This window comes from Micrasema longulum, unplaced genomic scaffold (genome assembly GCF_059751315.1).
Source record: "Micrasema longulum isolate JH-2025_06_02 unplaced genomic scaffold, ASM5975131v1 h1tg003036l, whole genome shotgun sequence".
NCBI classification, from domain to species: domain Eukaryota; kingdom Metazoa; phylum Arthropoda; class Insecta; order Trichoptera; family Brachycentridae; genus Micrasema; species Micrasema longulum.
In genome coordinates, this window is record NW_028280143.1 from 75817 (window position 1) to 100453 (window position 24637).

The 24637-nt window shown below is 33.8% G+C and overlaps 1 protein-coding gene and 2 long non-coding RNA genes across 3 annotated transcripts; 1 reads left to right on the top strand and 2 right to left on the bottom strand.

The window, feature by feature from the left end:
• Positions 1–1288: 1288 nt before the first annotated feature.
• Positions 1289–6231, bottom strand: LOC148271186 (uncharacterized). Its single transcript, XR_015825177.1, has 3 exons — positions 6115–6231; positions 4271–4660; positions 1289–3200 (listed from the first exon to the last, which is right to left on the bottom strand). It is a non-coding gene; the product is annotated as an uncharacterized LOC148271186 (long non-coding RNA).
• Positions 6232–6362: 131 nt separating this feature from the next.
• Positions 6363–11285, top strand: LOC148271187 (uncharacterized). Its single transcript, XM_088241729.1, has 3 exons — positions 6363–6472; positions 7510–8325; positions 10326–11285. Exons 2-3 carry the CDS (start codon positions 7554–7556, stop codon positions 11153–11155), a joined length of 1602 nt encoding a protein of 533 aa, XP_088097855.1. The 5' UTR covers positions 6363–6472; positions 7510–7553; the 3' UTR covers positions 11156–11285.
• Positions 11286–18042: 6757 nt separating this feature from the next.
• Positions 18043–24569, bottom strand: LOC148271188 (uncharacterized). The gene is made up of 3 exons (XR_015825180.1): positions 24460–24569; positions 20989–21684; positions 18043–18973 (listed from the first exon to the last, which is right to left on the bottom strand). It is a non-coding gene; the product is annotated as an uncharacterized LOC148271188 (long non-coding RNA).
• Positions 24570–24637: the final 68 nt, after the last annotated feature.

Here is a 24637-nt window from a genome sequence, read left to right on the forward strand (position 1 = left end):
TTTTTTAAGTTCAAACTGTTCCCTATTATGATTTGTAATAATTGTGTCATTGAAATAATTATGTTTAAATTAATTCTCTATTTTTTTACAATAAATTTATCTTACATTTTTAGGTTTATGTAAAATATTTTGTAGTTATTACTTCCGGTGTTTAATTTTTAATTTTAATAGTTATAATTTATCATTAATATAAGATTAAGTTTGTTAATATTTTGATTATTTTGTTGTAATTTTTCTAGTTATTAAGTTCTATCTTTCTTCTAATTTTACTGTAAGTTTCTATTTTCTGTTAAATAGGCACTATCAGGTTTTGGTGGGTTTTTCTGTTAGTGCCTATTTCAATTCACGTTGAAATTTTTGTTGGTTTGGATATGTGTTTATTATTACAATTGATATTTTGATGTTATTCTTGTACTTATATTTTTCTTGTCTTTTGTTTGTATCTGTATTGTTATTCCTTTCTGTTTATGTTTTTCTTATGTTTATAAATGTAACTTGTTTTTGGCCGATATTATCAAGTTTTGGTAGTAGGCCCTATTAAAGAAAAAAAAACCTATCAAATATGGCCAAACGCAAGTATCAAAAGCGGCTAACTGCATATGTAATACTACAAATAGCGTTTCTTGTTATGTCAACATTTAGGTCAATTGTTCAAAGTGTTAATAGCACCAAATAATAAATATTTTTTGTAAATTTGTACAAAACTGCTTTACAGATTTTCGAATTTTCTCGAAAATAGGTATGGGCTTTTTTGGCCATCTTTGATACTGAGGGCCTCATATATAGATTAAAACTAATTTTTCACTAATGGAAAAGTCGTATTCACAATCAGAGGAGAACATTATTATTGATTTTAGAAAACTTATATTTGAACAATATTTTGAGCGTGTCCAAATGGTGGGCAAAATATTCGATGGCATGCCTAGAACTACATATTTCCTTTTTTATAATACTATCTATCTCTGTTGTAATTTGTAAATTCTGTGTGAACATTACAACATGCATTATAAGCATGGGTGTGGTTCCTCACCAGAATGAGTCAACACACGAATTTTTAAGTATCACGCCTTGATGATTTATTCATTCAAAGCATGAGAAAGGTTTCTCACCAGCATGATAAGGGAATCCTACCCTGCATCAATATCTCAATCTCACAAGCCTGCGGGATTAAGGACATCAATCCTGCAGATCCGCGGGATTTGCGGGATTGCCAAAAAAATCATACTTTTTGTTCTAAGTAGTTATGTTCATGCATTTATGAAGTGCTGTATGAAATAAAAGAAAATTATACTTAAAAAATATGCTTTTTTATTCGTAATCAGTTTTAACCATGGAGTATATATAATATACCTACTCTAAGGTTTTAACATATTTATTTTTAATTAGATGATTTTTTTAAAAAGTGTTCCCGAAGAAATAATTAAGTATTTAAAATTTCGTCTTTTAAATTCGAGCTTATTTTGTTACACATATTCCCAGCGGCGGAAAACGCACGCTCGGCTTCAACACTAGTTAGCGGTATCCACTTTACATAGTTATAAGCAGCTACTAAGGACTTTCCTCTATTGCCTCCGCATTCATAAAGCGTCATCTCACGTTTCAATACCAGTTTAAGTAAATTTGCTTGGGGGACTCGGGCGGGTATATGTGAAGACTCGGCTACCTATTCAGTACGGAGACTGCGCTCTAATAACTCATCTTCGAATGTAGGCAAAGGTTCATGACTTCTTGACAGATGCTATAAAGACACGTTGTCATTTTCATCGTCGTCGTTATCAACCCGCCGAGTTTCGGTTTGAGGTTGTGGCTGCGCCTCTAATAGCAGCTTCTCAAACTCTTAATTTCTGTTGTCAGAGTTACTTTGCTTGGAAAAAAGAATGTATCATCATCCTCATTTGTAGACATTGAATCTTGTTCTAGATATTTGATTGGGTTTTCAAAGTAAAGCGACACGGCAGTCATTGATGTGCGGCGTTCTTTTAGCAATGAGATAAAGATGTTACAAGTTCCTCGCTCGGTCCGTTAGTTTGTATTTTCAGTTTGTTGATCATGAAACACAATGTGGTTTCCGCAGTAACTAAAGTTGCATCCACGCGGCATAAAACATTTACAGCAAGTTTTACTGGCTCTAAAGCATGTTCAATATCAGTCAATCTTATAAATTCGACTTGGTTGAACCTCGTTATCATTGCTGTAAGACTGCTCTAGCGCGTTCGGCAATCTAAGATCAGCTGTAACTCCCTGCCAAATTCTGCTTTGATATAATTTTGTAACAGATCATTTTGTGATCGATTTTAACAATTCGATTAAACAAAAATGCTGTACTGCTTAGTAGTCAAGGCAAGGTAGTTTTCAACTAACAATATTAAATATTTGTACAATGCTAATCTATCATTATTAATAGGTACTCTGTCATATTCTGTTAATACAACAAAGTGATCTTTAAAAAATCATACCGATAACTAAAAAAAAAATTTCTGTCTATACAAAGCCCATAATTTTATCGGTTCGGGAATGCGCAATAGAGAGACAAAATCATGAGTTCGATTAAGAAAGTTGTTTGATTACCTTTTAATGAGGCCGGGATCGGGGCGAATTAACATTTAAAAAGACGACTGCGCTCATTTTTTCAAATTCCATTTTTATTTCAGTCCCGTAAATCCCGGATGTGCAGTCCCGCACTACTGATCCTGCAAAAATGGTGCGGGATTGGATTCTCTAAGCATGAGTCAACATGTGTAATTTAAGATGACTTCTCCGCGCACATTTAAATTTGCATTCTGAGCATGAGAATGGTTTCTTACCAGTATGAGTATACAGGTGTGATTTTATATAACTTTTCTGTGAACATTTAAAATTGCACTCTGAGCATGAGAACAGTTTCTCACTACTATGCGTCAAGATGTGAGTTTTTAAATTATCACTCCGCGAGCATTTATATTGGCACTCTGAGCATGAGAATGGTTTTTCACCGGTATGAGCGAACATGTGAGTTTTTAAAGTACTTCTTTGTGAACATTTATATTTGCACTCTGAGCATGAGAATGGTTTTTCACCAGTATGAGTCAAATAATGCATTTTTAATCCATAACTACGTGAAAATTTGTACTGGCACTCTGAGCATGAGAATGGTTTCTCATTAGTATGAGTCAACTTGTCAGTTTTTGAATACTTAAAATCTTTCTGATTTGCTATTGAATCTGAAACAATAAAAATAACACATGAAAAATGAGGTCAGAGACACATTAAAACTTAACATTGAAAACCACACGATGACTATAACCAGGCCAGAAATAACATCGTACTACTTAATAACCCAAACAGGTGTTCAAAATTACAATTACAATTACAATCACCGGTGCTTCGAGAAAATTCATTGTAAGGGAAAAAATACAAATGTTGTCAGATGGGATTCCAAAGCATAAAACGCCATAATAAAGCTAGTTTTACTCTCCCAGAGTGGGTAGAAGCGGGAAAACCAAGCAGAAGGCAATAGAAAGAAATCAGAAATTAAAATAATTACTAAAATAAAATAGCCGCAAGTTCAAGTACCATATAATATTTATAATATATGCTAATAAAATAACTATTCGTGGACGAAAGTTTTTAACAATCTTTTGAGTATGTCCAAATGCTCGCGGACAGGCTGGATTTTCTCCCAAAATAATTATTTAGATCTAAATATGTTTCAACAGAGAAGGGAATATGAATGTCTAGGCATTTAAAGGGCTTATGACCTGTCATTGGTCGGTTACATTCCTCTACATTCCTCTGTGTACATAAATGGCCACTTTACACACTGTGTAACATTCACCGTTTTGTCCATGTTTAAAGGACTATATTTCACCCCCTAGTAATTTATTAAAATTAACTTATTACAACAGAGATATGGCTACTTTTAAGATGTCGACTTCGTGGCGTGATGGTCAGCGCGTTTGCCTACCATGCAAGAGGTCTCGGGTTCGATTCCCGACATGGTTGAAATGAAATATTTATTTAAAAGGGTGTTTTGTCACTAGAATATTTCATAGTCTCTGTACTGGTACCCGAAGTGTAAGACAAATCATCTTATCTTCATGTAACAAAAATTATCAAGATACGCTGCGATTGGTGTGCCAATGCAGTGCTCTATGCACCATTAGGTGCGGAAAGGGAATGATGATGATGTTGGGTTCACATGTAATTGATGAACAATATCTAAACATAACATTCATTAATAGTCTACAGACGTAATCTCAGAGCAGCTAATGTGGAAAAATGTTTTACTTACTTGAGGCGATTTCATCGTTGCGAGACGAATCCAAACACTGTTGTTTGATGTCAGGATAAACAATATCCACCTCTGTGTACATAAGTATATCACCGGTTACCATAGGCTGGTCAGTACTGGTCCCCGGTTCAGCCTTTACGGTAGCACCACCAGGCTCCTCACTCCTATGGGAACAGGGCGTCCCTTCCCCAGTATGGACAATATCTCCTTTTACATCACAAGTCCCCGGCTCAGCCTTCACGGAAAGAACACCTGGTTTCCCGCTTCTGTGGGAACAGAGTGCCCCTTGCCCCGTATGAAGAATATCTCCTTCTACATATTTAGTTCCCGGTTCAGCCTTAATATTGACGGAAAATGATTCCATACTTTTTCCTTCCGAAAGAAAATATCCTAGAAATTATACAAAGTACGTTAAAACCAAAATAATAATTGACAAAAGTATTGGTCCCTGGTCGATGTAATGTTGTCCCCAACTACAAAATGAAAAAGCAACAAGAAAAATAAGAAGAAAAAACGTTATGTTGAGAAATTGACAAATCACATCATTATTTGTTTTTTCTGTTTTGCAGCATACCTACTCTATTTTTCCATACGTGGATTGCATAAAGATAATAAGGTTATGATTTTCTAAAAGTAATGTCTTTTTTGTTGTTGTCAGTAGACCCTTATCAGGGAGTGTCTTTGTGACGTTACAGTTTATAAGAAATTCATAGCGTAGCCAAAATATTGTATTAAAAACGATGATGTTTTTGTTGGGTGACGTTAGCAGGCACTACTCAGAGGCGACGTTGTGACGTGACGAAATTATTTTTTAAGAAGTTGTAGGCTTAGCCGAGATACGAAATTGCGTGGTGTTTCGAGATTGAACAGTGTAGATAGCCGCCTAGTTATATTATTATTCATTGTTAAATCGGGTTGTGGTCCCGTGGCCAGTGTCTCGGACTCATGAATCCAAAGGTCCGCGGTTCGAATCTCACTCTACCCAATTTGATTGCCATTTTCTAATAGTGAGTTATTATTTGAGTTAGTTGAAAATGCCCCCTTAAAATAAAATATTTGGGTAAATCATAAGAACGCAAATATTCCTTTTTTAAAAAAAAGTATGTATATGCATAGTGGTAAAACAAATATATATGGCGAAAATGAACGGTAGCGTGAAACGAGGACGACCAAGGAAAACGTGGCATGATCAGATAAACCAAAATCTTGAGTCCGGTTATGTCAAAAGCAGGCAGAACTAAAGGGCATGTATGACATAATGAGTGAATGTGGAAGAATCTAGAAATGTATGCCAAAAGAGACGTGCGTGGCGGTCCATTCTCTCTGCCTACCCCTACGGTAAAATGGCGTGATGGTTGTAGTAGTAGCAGAACATGCAGAATTCCTATTTTAATCTCTTTTTATATTTATAGATATATTTTTAATCGCTATCCTGTTTTTTATATTGTGTTTGTAACACTCAATTATATATTTTTCAAAGTATTTAAATTTTTATTGGAGCGCTCTTGTATCTAAGATACCCCGCTGCATCCATATGACTTTATTCCTGAATAGGAGGCAAAAAGTCCAATTGTTATATTTTTCTACGGTCATGTCTACTGTAACCTGTCATGTATCAGCGTGCTTACGTATCGAAGTTACGCGTCAAACAAGAAAGAAGAAGACGGTCGATCTATAAAAGTTCAACAGTCATGGTTGTGTAGGGGTGCTCCGGATTCGAATCCCAGTAAGATCAGTGTAAGTAAATGTGATTTTTCTCAAGCTCGGCTTGGGCCTCCTGGCTTGTTGTGGTGCTAAAATAAAACAAGTATTGTTCTACTTTACAAACTGGAATTATTACTTACTTTTATTAGTAAAAAACTTAGTTTATTGCCAAATTATTTTGTAATTTATGTACTCCGTATCGATATACGGACGCGTCCTGCTTAGTAGTGCTTGACGGGAAAACCACAGAAAACTCTACATATAGATGTTACGGTAGGTCAGGGTAATTATACAACCATAGAGTATAAATGTGAAACGGGACCTACCTTTTCTGCCATAAAACATGAAATAATAATTCACCATTGTCTATGGTAAGTTTTGCATTTTTATCTGTGATTCTTGTGTCAAGCGCCCGGCTGTACGCTTCGTATATCAATGATACGAAATACATAAATTACAATATAATTTGAGGATTAAACTAAGATTTTATAATCAAAAGTAAGTAACAGTTTAATTACAGAAAGTAGAACATGTATTTTATTTAAGCGTAACAACAGGCCAGGGGTGCTATTGTGAATCTTCTCGCGTGGGTACAGAAGATTCAGAACAACCAAAAAATGAGGAAAATCACATTTACGTATCGCTCGGAGTAATAACGCGCTACCGCCATAGAGTTGCTCATACTGATCAAAATCATTCTAACATAAGCAATCACGGAGAAAGCTTTAGTTTACAACAAAACAATGGGCCAAGTCGGGTTACGTGACTCCGGTCGAGAATCGCAATCACAGCGAGAAAACGTTACACGTCTATTGTTAAACTGAAAACCAAACAATAAATTTGCACAATCTTTCGTTGGGTATTCCGTTTATGACATAATCATTATTTAATGTATATTTGAATTTAAATTGTTTATTTAACACATAAAAATACTGTGGTTTCACAAATTTAGTAAATAATATTTTGAAGTGAATGTGAAAGCTAGCGGAGGCAGAGAAAGGTGAGTGACGTGTTGCGCGCCTTACATAGGTCCATTTAGCACTGCGCGCACAGAAAAAACAAAATGTTTCATTTAAAAGGAAAATATTTTCTCGTGGAAAGAAGACGACGCCTTACAATAATGTTTTTTTTTTTTATCTTATTCTTAAAATATATTTTTTTAAATGAATTTCAGAAAATTCAATCTCATTTATTGAAAACGAATGAATTGTTAAATTTTGTCTACTCTTTTTAAGTATTAACTTACCTTGTGTTTAAAAATCTAATTGGCACCCTTGCTAATGTCAGAGGGGCTAACATACAATACAAAGTTATTTATCATAAATGGGAACTTTTAATCGTCAGCGCGCTCCGTAGCTTCAACAGGACGCGTTGTAACGTAGCTGTTATTAAATTTGGAATAATTAGAATATCGAATGCCCTTAATTTGATATTTATAAACACATTATAACTTCGGTTTTGTCTTTTCGCATTTATTGTTTTATTTTTTGTATAATTTCAACATATTTTGTAATTTCCACGATATTTTATTTCAGATTATAAAAATATGATTTATTTTGCATAAGTCGAAAGAAAAACAATGGAAATAGCTTCATTGAATATTAAGGTTGAACCCGGGCTTTGTGAGGTAGAAGGAGATATTCTCCATTCTGCGGAAGGGGTGCCATATCCCCATAGAAGTGAGGACTCATGTGTTGCTACCGTTAAGGCTGAACCGGGGACTGGCGATATAAAAGGAGATATTGTCCATACTTGCGAAGAGGCACTGTGTTTTCACAGAAGTGAACAACCAGGTTATCATTCCGTGGAGGCTGAGCCAGAGACTTGTGATGTAAAGGGAGATATTGTCTGTACTGGGGAAGGGAGGCCAATTCTCCACAGAAGCGAGGAGCCAGACATTATTACTGTGAAGACTGAATCGGGGACTGGCGATGTAAAAGGAGATATTCTTCATACTAGGGAAGGAGCACTATGTGCCCACAGAAGTGGAAAACCTGGAGTTCATTCCGCTAAGGCTGAGCCGGGAACTTGTGACGTAAAAGGAGATATTGTCTGTACTGGGGAAGGAACGCCAATTATTTACAGAAGCAAGGAGCCAGGTATTGCTTCCGTGAAGACTGAACCGGGAACTAGCGATTTAAAAGGAGATATTCTTATTACTGGAGAAGAGGCGCCATGTTCCCAGAAAAGTGAAAAGCCTGGTGCTGCTACCGTGAAGGCTGAACCGGAGACCAGCACTGATCAGCCTAGGATAACCAGTGATCCAATAAGTTTCACTAAGATGGATATTGATTTTCCTGACATCAAACGAGAATGTTCGGATTCGTCTTGTAACGAGGAAGTCGCCTCAAGTAAGTCAAATTTCCTTACACATTGGTTACGCCACATTAACTCTATGTACATATATATAAGGTAATAAGGAAATATGTGTAAGCATGTACATAGGTACAAGCATAAGAATTTCAATATCTTAGAAATAATAAAATATACTATTCGAGTAGTTCTTGCAATAAGGTTGTTTTATCAAGGATAACACACATTTATAAGTATAATGTTCCGGCTCTGAGGTCCAAAAAATGATCACGCCACTTGCCCGTTAGCAGATAAACGCTGGAATTGCTGGTTCGCGGAATGCGTTATCCTTTATTTACTTTGCTACAGAACCCTAAATACAATGACTGCAATCACCTACCTTATTCTGGGTTCTGGCACCCCTCTTGTCTGGTACTTCTGCCACGGCAGTCAGGATCAGATCCGATCTTGTGGTCAGAAAGGAGGGGCACTTGACGAATTACACAACACAGCAGATTTAATAGCCATTGATTGCAAAATATGTTCTTTGCGATCGCGGTGAGAATATAAAAGGCACATCTACACACGGTCAGTTCAGTTGTTATTCTGGCGCCGGAACAATATCGGTACCCACGGTAGGCAAATGCAAATCTTAACCAGGGCCCCGTAGGTAGCAAATAAATCCGAACGCCTCATCCTAGCAAATGTGCTATATATATATATATAGATGTGTGCACATAGGTTAATGTGGCGAAACCATCCCCCGGACTTGAAAGAAAAGTGGAGAAAAAACAAATAAATTATAATATCTTAAGCAAACAACCTTATTGCGCAAGACAAAAAAATTAAATAACAGTAATAATAACCTAAACTAAATTTATGTAAACTTTACTCTAGTATAGTTTACATAAATTTAGTTTAGTTTAGGTCATTAAAAAAAGGTTAAAACATCGTAAAATCTTGTATTGTACTAAAAGGTGCTTCTGATTAATAAAACATATAAAAAATATCAGAATTTACTTCTATAATATGGTCTGCCATATCTTACGATACCCATAAAAAGCGATTTTTTTTGTTTAAAGAAATATTAGCGTTTTTAAGATTTACTCAAATATCTCCATTTTGGGGACCAAGTTGTAAATAACTTACTATTAGAGAATGGGAGTCAAGTTGTGGTAGAGTTAGCTTCATTAATAGTCTTACACAAAATTCTATCAAGTAATATGGATGCTCAATTGAGTATTCAAAGACAGATCGGTTGATGTGTTCTTACTGCAAAGACAGTTTTACAAAAAAAAAAAATACTTTTCGATACATGAAACTTACCGACAGGGGGATGTCTTTTCTCCCTAGGGAAATATATTTTTGTTGTATAAACAACAAAAAACTAAACTATAATGTTAAATGTTCTTTTGAACATATTTTTTATATCTTATTGCATCATAAATACCAACCCATAAACTTTTTGATAAGTTTAAAATTTAAAATAAGGAGTCTTAAGAAATTAATACTGATTGACATTCCTTGACCATTCTAAAATAAAATCCTAATTATTTAATTCACTTTTTTATATTATTTCAATTCTGAACCTAATAATTTGTTTTCTCTTTTTATTATGTTGTTTCAAATCGTAAATCTATGTTTAGTAAAAAAAAAAACAATATTTATGTTTGGGAGCATTCGTGATTGCATCTGCTTCTACTTTTTTTATCATTTATGTACTTAAACTTGACCCAATTTTCTTTTAAAACCTATGCGTTTTTCGGATCTTAGTAAACAAATTAGTCCACTGCTCGGTTTTCTGCTGTTTTACTCTAGGAAAGAATTACGAACATTATTATGGCATTACCGTATATCAGAATTCGTGAACATTAATATTTGTGATTGATTGGATGTGAATGATTTTTCCATAACATCGATGAATTATTTATAATTTAATAAAACAGAATTAAAGAGTCAAGTCGTGTTATGTCTCGTCTGATAAGTATTGTCATCATGTGTTTTTGTAAGTTTTAAATTTGCTATCGACACAAATTTTCATGTTTTATTGTTTTTTCAGGTTTACAAGCAAGGCAGAAAGATTTTTGTCTAACTCACGAGTTGACTCGAACTGGTGAGAAACCGTTCTCCTGCTCAAAGTGTCAGTACAAATGTTCAAATAAAGGGGATTTGAAATCACATATAATTAGTCATACTGTTGAGAAAGCATTCTCATGCTCAGAGTGCCAGTATAAATCTGCACGTAAATGTAATTTGAAGTCACACATGTTAACTCATACTGGTGAGAAACCATTCTCTTGTTCAGAATGCCACCATAAATGTTCACAGTTAAGTCATTTGAAAACACACATGTTGACTCATACTGGTGAGAAACCATTCTCATGCTCAGATTGCCAATATAAATGTTCAAATAAAAGGGATTTTACATCACACATAATTATTCATACTGGTGAGAAACTATTCTCATGCTCAGAGTGCCAGTATAAATGTTCACGTAAAAGTAATTTAAAGTCGCACATGTTTACTCATAGTGGTGAGAAACCATTCTCTTGTTCAGAATGCCATCACAAATGTTCGCAGTTAAGTCATTTAAAATCACACATGTTGACCCATACTGGTGAGAAACCATTTTCATGCTCAGAGTGTCAGTATAAATGTTCTCAGATAAATCATTTGAAATTACACATGTTGACTCATACTGGTGAGAAACCATTTTCATGCTCAGTGTGTCAGTATAAATGTTCACAGATAAGTCATTTGAAATCACACATGTTCACTCATACTGGTGAGAAACCATTCTCGTGCTCGCAATGCCAATATAAATGTTTGAATAAAAGAAAGTTAAAAACACATATTACGTTTACTCATAGTGGTGGGAAACCGTCTTGATGCTCTGTTGCTTCTGCCAATATAAATGTTTACGTCGAGATACTTTAAAAATTGATAAGTTGACTCATACTTGCAACAAAATAATATTCTCATGGTCCGATTGTGAAAAAACACCCTTTTCCAAAAGACATGATTTAATTCTTCATTCATTAAACTACATTGGTGAGAAAGTTCTCAATGTGAAATTACCTAAAATTATTCATTATAGTTAGCGAAAATTATTTTCTGATTTCGAGGGTTACGTGTGATAGTCCAGGAAGCTGTGTTTGGTTAAGCTCAAGCTTTGAGACATCCTGATAAGATCTATATGAAGCCTTTGGGTGGCTCGCGAGATAGGATCCCTCACGTTGAGGTCGCACAAACACCTCTCCCTTCAATTTTCACGTTTTCAACGCACGTTTGACTCCATTTCCACCTAAAATACTAAAAATATTCCATATCCTCGTTAGTCCATCTCATCATCATGCGAAAACGTTCAGTACTCTCAAATTTAACTAGATTTAAAATTTAAGTTGAAAAAAAATATGCGTAGCAAATAAGTTGGTTATTAAAAAGTGTATTTACAAAGTGTACTAATTTTTAAAAAATATTTTTTTATTTAATTTTATGGTTGTGCACACAGTGCTATATTGGTATAACTAGTGTTATGAAAACATAAAAAAATTCTGACAGGACCACAAAATGTGACAAGAATATGTTTAACGCATGACTCCATTTGTGTGAAAGGTGGTGTTTGTTTTATATAAAAAAAATTCAAAAAGAGGCTAAATATTATCAACAGAGGCTAATGTTATTAATCGAGGCTAAATATTGTTAAAAGAGGCTAAATATTATTATTGTAAAAGAGACTCAGCTTCCGTTTGTAGCGGAGAGCTGAGTCGTTGAATGTATCAAGATCGCACATCTTCTCAAATTTGGAAAAAGGCTAATCGCTCTTCCTAATAAAGAATTCTGAGCTGCTCTGGTTTACCTAATATATAGTTATGTATATTCAAGTTAATATAAGAATATTTATAATGATTTGTGTACTATTTTAAGATTATATAAAAAAAATAAAAAAACATGGTCATGAAATTTATGAAGGTTTTAAAATTGTGATTTGAATGCGCTATTTATTAGTTATTATTTTTAGTTTGATGCATAGGCATTGTAGGTATTATTTATTTTAAAACATTGTGGTTTTTATCCAATGACACATTGCCTGATATTTGTATTGTTTCCATTAATTGCATTTTGGCATTAATCCGTTGTTGTAAGAGTTTACATGAAGATGTGTAATTTTAAATTGCCTTTTTTTTTGTTTTATCATATGAAATATTTTTATACAAAATTAATTTAAGAGTCCTCCTAACTAGAGAAACTTGTTCTTAGGAAGACTTCATAGTATTCAACCATTTTTTGTTGACGTATTTTACATATGTTCGCACCAACTATGCACAGAACTCTCCTCTGATTCGCTTGGCGCGTAATTATAATGTATTTTTAAATAACATAGACATATTTAACTGCAGTAAACTCACTTTTAAAACAAGAATAAAAAAATATTATATGAAAAAAATTATGTTTCTTTATAAAAAAAAATATATTTTTACATTATAAATTTAAGATGTTTCTATTCACTCATATTAAACACACACTCACCCTGTCCATAAACCCACCCTGACACCTATTTACACTCACACACCCATTTACACTCACACACATTTTCACATATCTACCAAAACCACACTCCACTCACTTACACACGCATCCTCACACAAAAAACTCGCACACATGCACTTCTATGAATTAATATCTAACTGAACTGGATTTTTATAATTGTATTTATGTGGAAAACTGATTTGGCTTTATTTTATGTTTTTTATAATGTTGTGTATATTTTTTTTTACTGCCGTTGTTTTTCTGAATAAACAAAATAAAAAATAAAATAAAAATGTTCCAATCCGGCGGTGGCGAAATATTAATGTGCTGTTCCTTGATCAACACAGCACAAACTATGGCTTGCATGCACCAATGTCCCGATTGTGTCGTATTGTAAACTCGAGACAAGATCTGGACTTTTTTGGTGTAAGTCTTTATAGATTTAAAAATTCACTAAGATAGACCGGATCTTGTCTTGAGGTAGTAATTTTTTTGTCCTAGCTTTAATTTTATTTAGTTGTATTTTATTTTATTAGTACCTGTATTTATTATAAGAAATTGTATTTACCATCGTTAGAATGGACTGCACAAGTCCGTCAAATATATAAATAAATATCCCTCAAATATTTCAGCAAGATGTTTTGAAGTATTGTTCATTATCAGTTAACTGAATTTCATGGAGAAGCGTATAAAACAAATTGTCAGAAAAATAATCCGTTCACTCTTTGACCAAATGTTGTGACAATGTTTAAAAAATGTCCCTTTTGTTACATATTCATGTTCCTGATTTCAAGGCCGTTTTATGGGGGTGTCGACGTTCATCTCGAAATCTATCCTGCAGAATAATGTAAGCGTATGTTAGGTTTATATCAGGCACATCAAAAGCCTTAAAGATTTCTGTAGATAGGGTATTTATGGTACCTTGAGAATAACTTTTATAATCTTTTTTGTACTTTGATAAATAGTTTAGGATGTGTAGCTGCAGCGGATCCTCATCCTATTAAAGTTCTTAAAATGTAACATGATTAGAATGAGAGTTGTCAGAAAAAGTGACGACATAACTTTTTAGTTACGTCAAAGGAGTTATTTATAATGAGACACGAAAAATCATTTGTATCTGGCGTGTTAATTTTTTTTTTTAATACAATTGACACTAAAATCAACATTTATATATAAAATCAACTTTAAAACTAAAACAAACCTAATTATTAACGACGATCTTACAAGGTAAGATCATTTTGCAAAAACGTTAGAGATGGGACAAATTGATCAATGTAAATTGATCGAATAAAAAAATAATTCATTTGATGTTGTTCATGAAAAAAGTATAAATGTCGCATTTTTTGGTGAATAATTGTGTTAAACAGGCTTGTTTTTGCGTTTTTTTATATCAATTTTCGGAAACAGAGTTTCAGGCGCCGTAGCGCAGTTAGTAAGACGGCCAACTGTGAAACTGACGTCGCGGGTTCGATTCCCGCCAGTTGCAAGAAGTAAATCCAAGAAAGATTTTTTTCTAAATTGGTCTGGGTGTTGTGGTGTATTTTACATTACCTCCTTCCATATCCCCTCTATCCCACCTGCTTACAAGTTTTAAAATAGAGGCTTAGCAGGTTATTCCTTTAAAAAATATATAATATAAAATATATCAGTAATTTCCCATCACTAATAAAATTAGTTTGACAGCTGTCATTCTAATCGAGCTATATTTTAAGGACTATAGTTGAAAGTATTAGTTTTTTCAATAAAATAAATATAAAACAATTATTTTACCTACCGGTTTTAAGGCAACACAAGCTTTATCAAGGTATAACTAACTAATAGATTCTATTTTATTTTGTTTTATCAGTGAATAATAAATATAATATTGAACATATAAAGCTCATAAGTCAAGTCTTTTTGTCATGTTGTTATTGTAAAGATGGGAAAGTGTGAAGTAAGATGGATACATCTTTAAAACTAGACAGGAGTGGACTAAAATAAATATGATTTATTTAAATTTAATGAAGCTTGTAAAGCTTTGAAACCGGTCGGTAGAAAAAAAGTGGTTAAATACCGAGTTGTTTTAAATTTGTTTTATTATAATAAATAATGAAAGGGGTATAATAATGAAAGGGGTGCTGCTTTGGTTTGGACATGTAGAGCGAATGGACAGCGAAAGAACGGCTTAAAAGATCTACGATGCAAATGTTGATAGATGCAGAACACGAGGACGACCGAGAAAGACATGGCACGATCAAGTCCATCAAATTCTTGAAGATGGATAAGTCAAAAGTAGTAATAATGGGCGTGCGTGCATGAAAAGATGTATGAATGTAGAGGAAGCGAGGTCTGTATGCCAAGATAGAGTGTTATGGCGTTCCATCCTCTCTGCCTACCCCTATGGGGAAACTGCGTGATGGTTTGTTTGTTTGTTTGAATAACCACAAAGTTAGTACTTCAAACAAAAATTACGGATTATTTGTTTATTAAAATTTTGCACTACGGCAGGCTAGGAGATCTAATGAGGAATTCCAGCCCAACCCGGAATTAAATTTTAAAAATGTGTTAGTGTACACGTGAATATTTAAAAAATTTGGAGTAGGATGAAATATCGTAAATAATGACGCCACTCCTTATATCTATGTGTAGTATTTCCGGTTTCCGCTTTAAAGCCCCCGCACCTTGTAAGGAACGTTTTGACCATAGAAAAAAAAGAGTATAATTTGTGATTGGTGATTTGGCGGCGAATAATTCGATTACGATCTATGACCTGAAATCCGGGAAGTAATACTTTGTTGACATTTCAACCAGAGATTATGTCAACTTTCTAGGTTTTTTTAAATCAAAACGTTCGTAAAAACAACCATAACATAGAAATGAGCAAAATACGATTAACTAAATGAAGTAATCAAAGCAATATTCCATAGATTCTTGTCAGTTTTGTTATTGGCTGGAGAAATACAACTTACCGCGGTCAGTGAAAGTAAGAACGCCAACCGTTTCATGACGTCACTACTGAAAAGTGACACACTGATTACAGTCATTTGGCGCGATATTTGATAAATGTAACTTTAAAAAATTATATCTTTGTAAATAGCGCACAAAAAAAATTAAAAATATATATTTTTGCTTACTTAAATAGTACGTTAATAGATTTTTTTTTTTTAGAAAACAGTGGAATTTCTCATTACAATGGTAAGTTATAGCGCAGACCACCCAGGCTTAGAAACACACCTGGTTATTGTGTTCTTACCGGGAATCCAACTCGGAACCTTCTACATTTCTTATCTTAAACGACAAGCTCACCCTAAAAATGTTTTTAAAATTATTTTTAAATGTTCAATAACAAAGAATCTGGTAAGTATGCTGAATGAAAAAATGTAAATAATGAATATGTGTGAACAAAAGAAATTGCCAAAGGAAAGAGAGGGAATCAAAATGACCAAGAACTTCCAAGAAAATTTTTAAATTTTCTTTTAATAATATTTTTTATTGATGATGATGTAAGATGTACCCAAAAAAAAAATTACTAGGTAATACAAAAATCCCACCCCACCAATTTTTGTGGTGTGGCTTGTTAGTAAAGATTTACCTGCGTAAAATGAATCCTACTTAAAAATAAATATATTTATATCCACACAAGAAAGGTCTGCGTAAAAAACAACACAGACTGTATGTGGTTATTTGAAAAAATAAATATTACATAAAAATATATTGTGCAATAATATATTCATCAACTTTAAACATATTATTTTATCATCTATCACCCTGTTTTGACATACCTAGTTAAAAAAATAGGCTCTTATTGGAATACAACTAAAATGTCATTTTATACCTAAGCATTATTCTCCCTACTTATTTTTTTGATATATTTATTGTGTTGTTTTCTGATGCCTTCATAAAATATAAAAAAATAAAATAAAAATGTCTATTATTTAGCAATAATTTACCAATATTGTTATTTCATGTCGTGTTGGTTTTACATATTTGTGCAACAACTATTGTGAAAGTGTATGGTGGGTTTTGCATGTTGGTTTGCATGTTGGTTTAATTGGTGTTCTGACAAAACCGGTAGACATAGAAAAGTCGGTAAGTGGTACAAATATTTAACAACATTTAGTAAAATATTTGACCACAAAGTTAATGCTTTCAATATTAATAGTATAATATTATTATATTCATAACAAATTCTAGGAATCACTAAGCTATCATTGTAAGTAAAGCGAGTTTCATGATTATGAATTTGATAAATTAAAAAAATATTAGATTTATACTGTTCTAAAATGACGGAGCCACAATATTCTTTAAACTGGCAGTATTTTAGAGTAATCTAAAAGAGGGGCTTTTGTTATCTGTATGCTTGAATAATAATTTAATCATATATAAACTATTGCTGTTATCACGTTGCTTGATTAAATAGCTTTATTCTTAAATAATATAAAGTTCAACGGTCATTCTTGTCTATGGTTAAGAGTACTGTCATCCGTCATATCCATTGACATATAAATACACGTAAACACGCTCTGAGAATTTAAAAATGATGACGCATAACTCATGCCCAAACGCTCAGTCATGCCCAACTCGTATTTAGTCGTTCTTCGACTGCTAAAGCGTGACGTTTAGAATCGAAACCAAAACGCCTACTTGTGTCTTAAAAGTGTGTAAAAACCTTTCGGATAAATATCGATTGTATTGTAACATTCACCATTCCGCCCAAATTTGAATATCTATATTCCTTCAATTCTTTCATCTGTTGACGTTTTGGAATGGTTACAACACAGAGTGTAAAGTGGCCACTTCAATCAGCCATTGACAGATCATAAGCCCTGTAGTCTACATGTCTATATTACCTTCTCTAAAATGTTATTTATCTCTGTTGTAATATGTTAATATTAATAGCTTCCTAGGGAGTTGAAGCCAGTCCTTGTCTACGAAAATTTGGACAAATTCAAAATATTGTTGGTTAATTACCTTTTTAATCAATAAAAAATACTTTTTGTATTTTTTAAAATCATTTTCATAAAGCTGATTAAAAATAATTTTAAAAATATGTAAGTATTTGAAAATATTGACGCAACTAATTAAATATATTTTTTAAAATCAATTTATTATAACTACTCAACCAGCACTGTAGTTCGGAACGCTCTCGCGGGGGTAAAGACAACACTGCTAGCAAGGTAACATTATCCAAATTTTGTTATAGATACATTTTCACCAGTATGAGTTAACAGGTGTGACTTTAGATTTCCTTTTATTGTACATTTAAATTTGCGATCTGAGCATGAGAATGGTTTTTCATTGGTATGAATCAACTTGTGAGTTTTTAAAGTACTTCTTCGTGAACATTCAAATTAGCACCTGAGCACGATAATGGTTTTTCACCAGTATGAGTCAACTTGTGAGTATTTAAAGTTCTTCTTTGTGAACATTTATATTTGCACTCTGAGCATGAGAATGGTTTTTCACTAGTATGAGTTAACTTGTGAGTTTTCAAAGTACTTCTTTGTGAACATTTAAATTCGCACTCTGGGCATGAGAATGGTTTTTCACCGGTATGAGTCAACAGGTGATATTTCAGATTACCTTTCATTGTACATTTGAATTCGCACTCTGAGCATGAGAATGGTTTTTCACCAGTATGAGTCAATTTGTGAGTTTTTAAAGTACTTCTTTGTGAACATTTAAATTTGCACTCTGAGCATGAGAATGGTTTTTCGCCAGTATGAGTCAACTTGTGAGTTTTTAAACCACTTTTTTGTGAACATTTGAATTTGCACTCTGAGCATGAGAATGGTTTTTCACCAGTATGAGTCAAGAGGTGTACGTTTAGATTACCTTTTGTTGAACATTTAAATTTGCACTCTAAGCATGAGAATGGTTTCTCACCAGTATGAGTCAAATTGTGAGTTTTTAATGCATCTCTACGTGAACATTTATATGGGCACTCTGAGCATGAGAATGATTTCTCACCAGTATGAGTCAACTTGTGATTTTTTAAATTACTTTTGCGATAGCATTTGTATTGGCACTCTGAGCATGATAATGGTTTTTCACGAACATGGGTCAACTTGTGAGTTTTCAAAGTACTTTTTTGAGAAAATTTATATTGGCATTTTGAGCATGAGAATGATTCCTCATCAGTATGAATTAACGTGCGAGTTCCTGAAGCTATGAAATTTTTCTGACTTGCTCTTAAACCTGAAACAATAAAAATAACACTTGAAGAATGAGATCACTGACAACTTTACAATCAACATTTTAAAGCACACGATGACTATACAAACCAGACCAGACATAACATGATACTACTTTTTAACCCTAACAGGTGTTTAAAACTATAATAAATCATCGGTGCTTGGAGAAAAATCATAACAAGGGAAAAAATAAGAATGCTGTAGGGTGGGATTTCAAAGCACCCCAGAGGGGATAGAAATGGGAAAATCAAGCAAAATATTAATTTGTTTGATAAAGAAAGCAGAAGTTAAAATAATTACAACAAAAATACGTGTAAGTTCAAGTACCACATAATATATACTCGTATACCAATAAAATAACAATTCTGGACGACAAACTTTTATTTTATTTTTTTTTAAATCCCACATAAGCTTACCGTGTGCCATACGCATGTGCACAAATATTAAGAATATTTTGAGTCTATACAAATATTTTAAGATAAGGACTGGATTTCATTTCTTAGTAATTTATTAAGATTAACTTATTACAACGGAGACATATTCCCTGACTACTTTCAAGAAGCGCCTGAAACATTACTTTATATGCTTAGAACCCTGACCTCCTTTAATTTTATCTACGTATATTTTGTATTCCTTCTCTTTCAAGGGTTTCACTTCCTATCTCCTTCTAAACTCATTACCTGTTCCCACATTTCTCATTCTTTAATGTGTTTAACGTATTTTATTTGGTTTTTAACATGTGCAGGCATTATTTCCCCATTAAGGAGCAGGTATTTTTTTAATGAATTAAGTTTTTTCATACACACATTTTGAAAATATTTTTTTTATTACAAATCTTTGACGAATTCTTCTTTTGACCAGTCTGTTTTTTGGCCGAAAGATATTGCTTTAATATCAATAAAAAACTACTCCCAGCTGTCAGCCAGTCACCCAGATGCTATAACTAGGCGATAATACTGGATTAACTGGATGAACTACCTACCTGCATTTGCTGACCTTCGGTTATAGCTTTTTTTATATTGAAGAACATAATGCAATGTCAAGAAAAGCTCTAATTGTTTATTTTTTTGTTTACTTTTTGTGCCGTTCAATCATATGCAAATTTGCCAAACTAACAACTTATGTATTTTTTTTGTTTACTTTTTGAAATCATTTTTATGTTGCTAGAATTCCATGTGAATTAAATTTATTAGAATATGATTTCTAACTTAATCTTCAACTGTAAAAAGGGTCTAGATTTTTAACTGTCCGTCCGCCCAATAGCTGCAGGATATGTTATTTAGATTCTATCTGTAAAGGTTTTTTGAAAAATATTTTTAAAAAAAACAAGGAAAACCATGGAACCACTAATTGCATTAAAAAAATAAACATGGCGAAAATGCGAACGTTACATACTTTTTGAGTTATACAGGTGGATATACAATTTTTAAAAATTAAATTCGGTTTTTTACTATGACAGGTTCAAAAAATGAATCTTCGTCTTAGGTTTGTCCGAAAACGATACTTAACTTGACCTCGTAACTAAACTGACCAAATTTTAAAGGTCGGACTGAGTCGCAGAAGATGGGGAGTTTGACCCCCACCCCTTTACCACCAACAGGGGGGGGGGAGTAGGTGCCTACAGTGCTTAATCAACTAAGATTAATCAAAGGAACAACTGTGCTAAGGAGCATGCTTTTATAACGTTTTGCAAAGTCCATGTCAATATGACCCACAGCCGCAGCCCACTGTCACCCTAAGCGCGCGACTCCACCGCGCGGCATAATTTATTTTCTTTTTTATAAAACACGGTATAAACGTGTATATTTTCACAAATAAAAGTATTGGGATCATATACCGCTATTTTTTTTTTTTAAATATCGTTATTTTTTTTAATGTTATACGTTAACAATTAAACGTTATGTTTTTTTGTACTTTTTCATTTTTTTATTTTTCACATTTGGCAAGGTCCGTGTCAATACGACTCGTACTAGCTTACGTAATCTTAGAGCAGATAACGTAGAAGGAAGTATTACTTACTTGAGGCGATTTCATCGTTACAAGACGAATCCAAACACTGTTGTTTGATGTCAGGATAAACAATATCCACCTCTGTATACATAAGTATATCACCGGTTACCATAGGCTGGTCAGTACTAGTCCCCGGTTCAGCCTTTACGGTAGCACCACCAGGCTCAGCACTTCTGTGGGAACAGGGCGCCCCTTCTCCAGTACTAAGAATATCTCCTTTTACATCGCCAGTCCCCGGTTCGGCCCTCACGGCAGTAACACCTGAATCCTCTCTTCCGTGGAGAGTTGGCCTCCCTTCTCCAGTATAGACAATATCTTCTTTTGCATCACAAATCCCCGGCTCAGCCTTCACGGAAGGAACACCCGGTTTCTTACTTCTGTGGGTACATGGCACCCCTTCTTCAGTATTAAGAATATCTCCTTTTACATTGCCAGTCTCCGGTTCAGCCTTCACGTTAGCAACATCTGGATCCTCGCTTCTGTGGAGACATGATGTCCCTTCATCAGTACAGACAATATTTCCTTTTACATCACACGTCGCCGGCTCAGCCTTCACGGAAAGAATACCGGGTTTCTCGCTTCTATGGGAACAAAGTGCCCCTTGCTCAGTATGAAGAATATCTGCTTCTACATATTTAGTTTCCGGTTCGGCTTTAATATTCACGGGAAATAAATCCATAGTTCTTCTTTCCGAACAAAAATATCCTAGAAATCATACAAAATACGTTAAAAATAAAATAATAATTGCCAAAAGACAAAATCGAAGCCATGTTATCCCCAGCTACGAGGCGAACAGGTAAAATAAAAACGAAAAAGAAGTTACGTTATGTTTAGAAATTATTAAATCATATAATTATACAAAATTTTCTTTTTTTTACAGCATACTCTATTTTTCTATACTTACTATATTTCTATATACTGTATTTTTTCCATTTCTTTAAAATTACGTTGTTTATCAACTTACTTTTGTAAAATCTTTCATATGTACATAAATAGAAAAATTAATAAGATAGAAAAATATGATGCAATACGTTGTTGGGAGTGAGGAAGATTTTTAAAATTATGATTGAAATAATTTAAGAATAAATCATTCAATTTATTTTATAACCCCGCCGATGTCAGTCTAAAGCCCGGACGCTAAAATAGGAGGAATCTCGGATCAGCGATGCTATTCAGAACCGCTCTCGCGGCCGTAGAAAACCCTTTTATCTCGCGTATTTTGTATGCAATATAAAAGCATTTTCTATGGCCGCGAGAGCGTTTGGAATATCACCCAGGGCCTCGATTATAATAGGAAGATAAGGATATCATACTTTCACCATGAAGGCGTAGTTGAAGATAAATTCTCTTGAGCGGTTACGAAGATACACTACCGACCCCTCACCTTCAAGTTTTGGTAGGTACATCGATATTTTCATTAAAAAAAAAAAAATTGCACCACAACAGGCCAGGAGGCCCAATTACAGTGGTGAATTACATTACAGAACAACCAGGCTTGAGAAAAATCACATTTTAATTTTTGTGTTCTCACCGGGAATCGAACCCGGAACCTTCCGTGGGCGAGTCAAGCGTCTTGACCACTACACCACGGAGGCCGCCATATGAAACAATGGGAAGCGTACGCCACGGTATACATATCTACGCACTAAAATGACATAGCTTCAGTACGATGTCATAGTTGAAGATAAAATTCACCCGAGCGATTACGAAGATAGACTACCGATCCCCCCACCATTAAGTTTTGATGTAAGTATTTCTGTTTGTATCGACGAGTCTACGATACGTTTATCTACGCATTAAAAGTGAGAAAAATTTTGTTCTACCGAGTATTTTTTTATTTGATTCGATTTATTTAAGTTTTTAATCGTTCTGAGGTTGGCACTTTTTTTCTCTATTAAAAATATGAGATAGAAATAAGTAAATTTTGAAGTCGAATTAATATCCGATATAAATTTCAGTTTTGAAAATGAGCGACTAGATGCACTGGCTAGACTAGCTAGATGCTGCCCTATTAACATACAAAAGCATCTAGCCGTAAAATGTTACCACTGTAAAAAAATAATTTAGTTATTATATTTTTTCCATGTGTTTTACTATCTTTATTTGAGTACGTATCGAGGTCAGCCTTGTAATCGCTCAGTAGATAAATACAGACGATCTTTAAGCATACCGTCTTAGCTATTGTCAAAAGTCATATAAAAATCATGTTTAAGTGAGCATTTTTTGCTTGATTTGTAATAAGTTTATAAGTAAATGAGAACTATTTTAAATGTAAATAAAGTGAGGAACGCAGACTAAATGTTTGCAGTCATTCATTGGTTTGTTTCAATCAAATGATGTCGAGATGACAAGTAGGTAGAACATACCGAGGTAGATACAGATAGTATACCGTCTCTATATGTACATATGAAGAAAAGCGTTCATGATCGGAATTGGAAATGAAACATAAAAATTTTCGCCAATGGAAAATTGTAATCGACCTGTGGCAAACATAGAACTAAGAATAGTCCTGAAGGAGCGTAGAATCATATTTAAATACATCGTACTGCGTCCAAAAAACCCCCCATTACTTTGCCCCACTTTTGTCAGATGCATGATAGTATTATTTAAAACTATTATTACTGACATATATTTCAACCAATGCTGCATTCGCTTGGCTTTATTCCCGAGCAAGATGCATAAAATTTCAACTGTTGTTTTTCTATGGTTATGTCTACTGTCACCTGTCATGTATCAGCGTGCTTAGGTATCGAAGTTACGCTCTATTCCCAGCGAGATCGCAAAAACTAAATGTGATTTTTCTCAAGCCTGGCTGTAATTGGCCTCCTGCCCGGTTTGGTACTAAAATACAATGAATATTGTTCTACTTTACATACTTAAATTGTTACTTTTTAAAAAAATATATATTTGGACCACTGTATTTAGTGCCTTACGTGTCATGTACAAGGCTTAGGTACTCGGAAAAAATCGTTTTTGTTTGTCTTGGAAATGGGATGTTCGATCACTGATTTTGGTTTATTACCTTTATGAGTCCAATCACCATTGTTGCAAAGTTCAAGAACAATGGCGCGTGATAACTACTTTTAACTACAGTGTGGATATCTGTTAGGATAATCCATCTTTCCTGCATTCTGTTTCATGATTATGGCGTTGCAAACTGAAAAATGGGCACTGAAATAACAGATGATCGATACTCTGTGAAGAAATATCATCGCATGGACAATAGTCATCATTCCTTAATTTAAACCTATATAGATAACTTCTCATAGCTCCGTGTCCGGTAAAAATTTGGGTCGTTTCGAAAGTACTTTGGTGATGATGACGGAAGTTTGCTGCATCAGCCAGCGTTGGGAAAAACATTTTAGTGATTTTACCTGTAGAGGAAGCGCGGTAATGATCCTCCCAACGCTGCTGCGTATTTTGTTTTATACTAATTTATTAATATAATTAATTATATTATATTAATAAATTGTTACTTACTTTTGTACGTAAAAACTAAGTTTTTTTGTTAAATTATATACTTCGTATCCTCGATATGCGGACGCGTCCCTCCTAGTGCTTGACAGGAGAACCACAGATAACCTAGCTATAGGTGTTGCAGTAGGTCAGGGTTGGTATAAAATCAGTAGATTATAAATTTGAAACGGGACCTATCTAA